The sequence below is a fragment of the Megascapheus bottae genome, chromosome 15 (assembly GCF_031878675.1).
Source record: "Megascapheus bottae isolate mThoBot1 chromosome 15, mThoBot2.hap1, whole genome shotgun sequence".
Classification (NCBI taxonomy): Eukaryota; Metazoa; Chordata; class Mammalia; order Rodentia; family Geomyidae; genus Megascapheus; species Megascapheus bottae.
The window spans coordinates 39,414,965-39,422,634 of record NC_143523.1 but is presented as its reverse complement, the minus strand read 5'-3'; the positions used below and the strand labels follow the sequence as shown (position 1 = coordinate 39,422,634).

The 7,670-nt window shown below is 38.7% G+C and overlaps 1 protein-coding gene across 6 annotated transcripts in view; it reads right to left on the bottom strand.

Moving 5' to 3' along the window:
- Positions 1-1,338: 1,338 nt before the first annotated feature.
- The window catches only part of Reep3 (receptor accessory protein 3), a 92,546-nt gene continuing 86,214 nt past the window's right edge, over positions 1,339-7,670 (bottom strand). For all 6 annotated transcript variants that reach the window (XM_090346405.1, XM_090346407.1, XM_090346403.1 and 3 more), the window contains 2 exons: positions 3,547-3,692; positions 1,339-2,737 (listed from right to left, as the gene is read on the bottom strand). In XM_090346405.1, coding sequence (XP_090202531.1) covers positions 2,681-2,737; positions 3,547-3,692 — 203 coding nt within the window. In that variant the 3' untranslated portion in view covers positions 1,339-2,680. The remainder of the gene's footprint in view (positions 2,738-3,546; positions 3,693-7,670) is intronic.

The following is a 7,670-nucleotide window of genomic DNA, read 5'->3' as shown; positions in this document are numbered from 1 at the left end:
TCATTTATGAATAAATTTGTATCTCACAAAAATCAGTAGACTTAAAAGCAGAGACACTAATAAAAACAAGATGTTTAAGACATAAAAGAAACAAAAATACTTAAGCTTATTACATATTTATTTTCAAATAAAGGCATGCTAAATAAAACACACTGAAGGGACAGATGCAAAACTTAAGAAATGTAAAATGAGAGTAAAAAAATGACAGAAGAAAATGGTAGCAACTGTGCATAAGGTATTAACAGCTGATAAGTAGCAGAGGAAGGATGGTGAATGTGAAGGAGCACAGTGACACAGAAGAAACTGGAACTATGCCTCTCAGACTTAGTGTCTTTCATGAGTGAGTTTGCTTTTAGAAGATAAATATTTCAAATTTAAAATAGTATATGAATATAAGTTTATTACAGGACAGGGTTACAAAGCTGGTGCATGTTAAGTATGTTCTCCATTATCTAGGCTCATCCCCAGAACCAATAACACTGAGATTAGAGTTGAAAAAAATAAAATGGTACCAATCAGCCCCACAAAGCATAATATTCTCAATATAAAGTCACATACATGACCTTATCAGGCAATCTGAGAATGACATTGCCTCTGTGTAGTAAAAGCAAACATGATCTAGCACTTATATTGGCAAGTCCAGTACTAAGCAAAGCAAATAACACTATCACCCAAGAGCTTCTAATTAAGCTCCAAAGAGTCCTTCTAGAAATAAAGAGGCTAAAAATTAGTTGTGGTAGACAGAGATACTGATAGAGTTAAATTTTTATAAAACAAACCAATAAAAAACAACGAATTTTTGCTCAGTGTTATACATTATGACTTTGAGATATCCAGAAAATCCCAAGAGCAGAGGCAAGAGGCAGCGGATGAATGATCCCTAGGTACTCCTGAATAAACATTGTATAGTCAGTCAAAGCTCCAGGCCCTGGATATTCATTGCCAGCCGGCTTTTCTTCTTGAAAGGTAGTAAGTTTTAAGACCTCACAAATCTCTCTTGTGTTTTCTTTAGGGCAAGTAAGTACAATGGACAAGTGTAAAAAATACAATTTGATTACTGAACATTAAAACCATTACCAAAGGCATGCTCATTTAGGATTTAGAGCTCTTAGTACAACCTCAAAAATATCTCCAAATTGCTTAGATTGAAAAATGCTAAGTTTCTGAATAGCCTGTGATGTAGAGGGTTAATGATTTTCATATTTTATACTGGTACACCTTCAGGAAATTTTCTTGGCCAAAAAAAAAAGATTCAAATGATTTCAGTCTACCAGATTTATAAACTAGCAGCATGTATCTACTGTAAGCTTGTGAATTAATGGACTATTGGAGATAAATATATATATATTTGCACCGTATGACCTTAGCCATACCTTTACTTCCCCCAGTTCTGGCTATTGCTGGTTACTTGGAAATACCGTCTTGAGGATTTTTCTGCTCAGGCAGGCTTCAAATTTCTATCCTCAGATCTCAGCCTCCTGAGTAGTTAGGATTATAGGTGTGAGTCACTGGTGCCAAACTGACTACTGGATAATTTCATGGGTCAGGAGATACTGATGTGCTGTACTGGTCTTTGACTTTATTTCACAAAAGGAACCATTTTTATTTTATTTTATTTTATTTATTTATTTATTTTTGCCAGTCCTGGGCTTGAGCTCAGGGCCTGAGGCCTGTCCTTGGATTTTTCTCAAGGATAGAACTCTACCACTTGAGCCTCAGCACCACTTCTGGTTTTTTCTAAGTATGTGGTACCAAGGAATCGAACCCCGGTCTTCGTGCATGGTAGGCAAGCACTTTACAACTAGGCCAAACTCCTGGCCCCAGGAACCATTTTTAAAAACTGAAAATGTAATTGTGACAAAAACATGCTTAACTCAACATAAAAAACTGGTTAGTATTTAACTTCTCATCTGTACAGAAATAATTAAAAATTGAACAGTTAGGAAAATTTTTATATTATGAATTCCACAAACTTAAAAACTGAAACTGACAGAAAAAAGAGATGATACATTTCAAGGCATAAATTTGACATGTCAGAGTCTGACAAACAATGATAAACAGTGTCAATAAAATTTAAACTCAATGTACAGTTGTCAGATAAGTAAACAATTCTCAAGTGTGCAAAACTAGTCAGGAAAGTGCTATATAGATACCTGGTTTTCAAATATTTGTTTTAAGAGCTTTTGGTTAATGTTAAGTATTAGAAAGGTAAAAATTTAAAGAATATATCTTACATTATATCCTTTGTCTATCACAGCTCAATCAGAAGTCTATTTCATTGCAATCCTCATGTGATAGAGATAACACAGATGGAGGTAAAACACAATGTAACACAACAATGGTTATCCTAAACCATAAAAAGACTCTTCAAGTATAGTCTGGGTTTTTGTGTCATCTTGTGTCCCAGGCACTCAGTGTTGCATTTTGAAAACAGCTAACATGATTTTCCATAATCTGATATGAACATTAATAAATCTTGCACAGCTACCTTTAGTAGTCAGTATTCTGAAATCGTTAAGCAAAACCTATTTAAATTCACCAAAGTAAACACAATCACTGCCACAATCCAAAGAATTAATGTATAAATCCTAAATATATCATGATAGGAAATGAGCTCCACTTCCCAGCCAAAAGTAACCTATTTGCATTCTTTATCTTGGGATATCTGAGGTGTAGATGACTAAAAATACACTTGTGGTCTCTTCTTTACTTTGTATTTTAGAGAACCATACCGCACCTGAAGAGAAAAATGTGTTATTAAACATCCTGATTACTGTTTAAACTAGGACTCAATGGCATGTAAACACATAGAATCAGCCATCGATATTTCATTATAAGTGTGTATAAAACAGCACTATTTTTATATACCCATAAAAATGTGGTCAGTACACTGATACTGGATATACATAGATTATTATCACTGATAACAAAACATTGTCCTATTATTTGTTTTGCTTAGTATAGTAACAATGAACACTGATCCTTCCTGCTTTTCTGGGTGCAAAGATAATATATCAGTTTGGGCAAAACTTCTACTAATCATCATATAGAAATGATTGAGAGCAAAACTATGCACTTCTTTCAGCAGCTTTCCTTGTTTATTTACAGGGCTAGTAATGGGTATTCATGACAATGCCCACATAGGAGTTGCCATTTTTTTTCTTTTTTTTTCCTTTTTTTTTTGGTGGGTCATGGGGCTTGAACTTGGTCTGGACACTGTCCCTGAGCTCTTCAGCTCAGGGCTACTTCCCTACCCTTGAACCAAGTCCCACTTCCTATTTTCTAGAGATTAACTGGAGATAAGAGTCTCAAGTTTTGTGCTTGGGCTGGCTTGATCCTCAGATCTCAGCCTCCTGAGTGGCTAGGATTATAGGCATGAGCCATGGTGCCTGGCAGGAGTTGCCATTTTCAAATCCCAGGAAAAACATCAGATTGAACTAAAAGCCAAAAGAGCCATTATTGCTCTCCCATTCCACCCCTAATAATAATGCAGCAGGAAAATCCTGCAAATACGAATCAGGAAGAACAATGTTACACTTGACTTACCTCCTTTCGGCCTTTGACAGTTTTTACTGATTTCATGCTTTGGGATCTTCGCAGCCCTTTGTGTGTTAACATCTCATCATCTGAATATGAGCCTTCTGCTTCTTCATCAGTTTTTTCACCTCGATCTTTCAGTGGAATTCCATAAGCTAAACAAGTTGTCAAAAACAGCATGATTTAGTAAGAGGACACCAGTGAGGTAGGCTTTTCCTTCTACACCTGTCTCCCCTTCTTTGTACGTCTGGCATTTGCTGGGTTACTTACTCTTTGTTATCTGGAATGTATTCTTTGCCTCTGGTCAATAATTCTTACTTTCTGCTCTACTCTAGAAGAATCACATCTCATTTCCTCCACCATTCTTAATTATAGTAGATATGGATTATATAATATACATAGCATATATATATACTATATATGTAACATATATAGTATATATAAATGTATATATATATTTGGTGTCTTGTCTTGGGGCTTGAACTCAAGGCTTGAGTCCTGTTCTTGAGCTTTTTTACACAAGGCTAGGCTCTACCATTTTGAGCTCCACTTCTGGTTTTTAGGTGGTTAATTGGACATAAGAGTCCCATGGACTTTCCTGTCTGCGATGGCTTCCAATAGCAATCCTCAGATCTTAGCTTCCTGAGTAGTAAGATTGCAGGTGTGAGCCATCAGCACCCAGTTAAATATATACCTTCATATTAAAACCAACAAAACACCTTTGCTTTGCTCGTGCGAGAGAGAGAGAGAGAGAGAGAGTGTGTGTGTGTGTGTGTGTGTGTGTGTGTGTGTGTCCTGGGGCTTGAACTCAGGGCCTGGCCCTGTCCCTGAGCTTTTTTGTTTAAAGCTAGTACTCTACTACTTAAGCCACAGTGTCGCTTCCAGCCTTTCCTGTTAATGTGGTACTGATGTGGTATATATCTGTATATACTGTGAAATTTCTTCTTTTCCCTTTTCGTTTTCATGAATTCTAAGCCATTTCAGTGTTTTTGTTTGTCAGTTGAGGCTTCGCCTTTAATTAGAATTTGCGTACTGCCCCACACCCACTTTGTATGCTGGGAATGCTAAGATGAACCAAGGAGGACCCAAAGGGGCTACAACTTTGGATGAGATAAGTTTGCTGGAGGCAGCATGCAGATGTTAAGACTTCATTGCAGCTGTTCAGATAAAACCCAGCCAAGTAGGCTACAGTAATTAGAAACACTACAGGCCATGATGACAGATGTAGATCAGAGAAAACAGCTAGCATAGAGAAGGTCAGGGAGAGATCCTGCATGGGCTAACAAGGTGGGAAAGCAACAGAGACTTACTTGATTGCTGTGTGTAGCAATAAAGACTTACTATTGGCCAATATGAAAACAGGCAGGCAGTCTGGTTTTTTGTTGTTGTTGTTGTTGTTTTTATTTTTTTTTGGTAGTGGGGTTGAACTCTGGGCCTTTGTGCTATTCCAGAGCTTTTCAGTTCAAGGCTAGCACTCTACCACTTGAGCCACAGCACCACTTCTGGCCCTTTCTATGTATGTGATACCAAGGTATGGAACCCAGGACTTTGTACATGTTAGGCGAGCACTCTTCCATTAGGCCACACTCCCACCAAAGCATGCTGGTGATTTTAATGGAGTCTATCATCATGAGGCTGGAACTCGGGGGCAAGAGCATTTCCCTCTCTGAAGAAGGTTGGGGAACATCAGCATTGTAATTACCAGGACACCGTATCAGCACAGATTGCTAGACTCCACTTCCAAGAGTGAATGATTCAGCAGGCCTAGGGTGGGGCTTAGACTTTCATCTTTAACAAGTCTCCAGGTGATGCTTTATGCTAATGAACCCCCAGTTTGAAAACCACAGCCTGAGGCTCCCAGTGTGAGCAAGACCAGGGCTAACCTACAGCAGAATATAGAACAGGGCAGGCTATCCAAGACAGATTGAGGGTACAAGGCCCCATCTAGTCTCAGATTCTCTTCCCATAAACATAAGGAGCATACTTAAATCATCTATCTTGGGAGGGTAAAGTAGAAGGGTTTCTAGGCTCAGGCGCAGCCTGAAGCTGCACTCCTGACAAGTGAAGAAAAATACATTGAACAAATGATTGATTAGTCCTGCTCTCCCAGGATCTGGCTAATTTGAGCCTCACTATAAAACCATGAACAGTTGTTAATAATCTTCTTACCCTCATAATAACATAAACAGTTTTAATTATGTATTAGGCAAGTGCAATTTCATGCTGACAGATTTCAGGGTTAGAAAGGAGGAAGGATGTGGAAGCATAATCAGTCACTATTTAGGTCAAAATCATTTGTTTCCCTGCACCAGTTAAAAGCAGCATATTCTGGGGGAGAAGACAGTGCAGGAGGAGTGCTGGGGCAGCAGAGAAAGAAGATTGCTTAGAAGAAATGAAGTAGGTCGGTGTGGCAAGGAGAGATCCAGATTATAGTCTTTAGGAAATGCTCCAGGTACAAGTGTGTGTGTGTGTGTGTGTGTGTGTGTGTGTGTGTGTGTGTGTGTGTGTGTGTGTGTGTGTGTGTGTGTGTGTGGTGTGGTAAGAAAGCTTGTATGCATATAGAAGCAAACAAAGATGTAGCTCATAGTCAAAGTGCTTGCTTAGCAGGTCCAATGTCCTGACTTCCATCCCCAGTACCACAAAAGTGGAGGCCAAACAGAAAACAAAAACAAGAACAAAAAAAGAGATGAAAATGAAACTCATGGAAAATGTAATTCATGGGAAAGAAAGGGTTCTAGACATTTTATTTTATTTTTGTCAGTTGTAGGTCTTGAATTCAGGGCCTGGTTGCTGTCCCTGAATTCTTTTACTCAAGGAATATTGGCTTTCTAAATTTAGTCTCATAAAAGTGATTGAGTTGAGTTGATATTCTACAGTGATTTTAAAACATCTATCATATATGAGTATATGTACTAAATTATTAAATTACAATGATTTAAAAAAAAGACAGGTGTGTTTTTATGCCCTCAAGAAACTTTCAGTCTAACAGAGGAAACAGTGCAGTGGGCATGACAATACTATACTGGAAGCTGTAAAAAAAGATAAAGACCAGGTGAAGTAGGACTGGGGTGGGCTGGAAAGAAGACTGTACAGGAGAGTGGTTATGCAAAGTCCTCCAAGGCTCATTATTGCTGGAGTTGGAGAACAAGGCTGGGGAGCTAATACATCATGTGAAACAGTTAGGACTTCATCAGAGAGCAACTTTAGGGTTTAGCTGCTCATGGTTCAAGCCTGTAATCCCAGCTACTCAGGAGACTACCTATGCTCCTGAAGATTGAGGTTTGAAACCAGCACAGGTAGGAAAGTCCTTGAGACTCGTACATCCAAACTAACTAACGAAAAGTAGGACTAATGTTCAAGGGACAGAGCATAAACTGAGCACATTTACCAGATGAGGTCCTGAGTTCAAAATCCAAGTAGTAGTGAAAAAGAAAAAGAGAAAGAGACGGGGTGGGGGAAAGTGAGTGGAGGGTTGGAAGGGAGGCAGAGAGAAATGACAAAATCCAAAATAAGCAGTAAAATGTGGGATTTACTAGGAGTTGGAACTGGCAGGGTTAATTTAGCAATCTATTAAATCAACATCAGAAGAACAAAATACTTAGTCAAATATTTCATTAAAGTTGGTCACTGGTGATTCACCCCTATAATTTTAGCTACTCAAGAAGCTGAGATCTGAGGCTCACGGTTCAAAGCCAGCTGGGACAGGCAAGTCTGTGAGGCTCTTTATCTCCAGTTTACCACCAAAATGCCAGAAGTAGAGCTGTGGTTCACATGGGAGAGCGCTAGCGTTGAGCACAAATGCTCAGGGATGACACTCAGTCTCCAAGTTCAAGCTCTAGGACTGGCTCACATCTGTAATAGTAGCTAATCAGGAGGTTGAGATCTGAGGATCTCAGTTCAAAGCCAGCCCCTAAAGACAAATCTCTGTGAAATTTGCATCTTTAATTAATTACTAAAAAAAGTGGAAGTGGCACTGTAACTCAAAGTGATAGAGTGCTAGCCTTGAGCAAAAGAGCTCAGGGATAGTGCCCAGGCCCTGAGTTCAAGGCCCATGACCCCTCCTCCCCCCCAAAAAAAACCCTGAATATGAGTACCTTATTTTTACATTTCTTTTCTTTTCTTTTCTTTTCTTT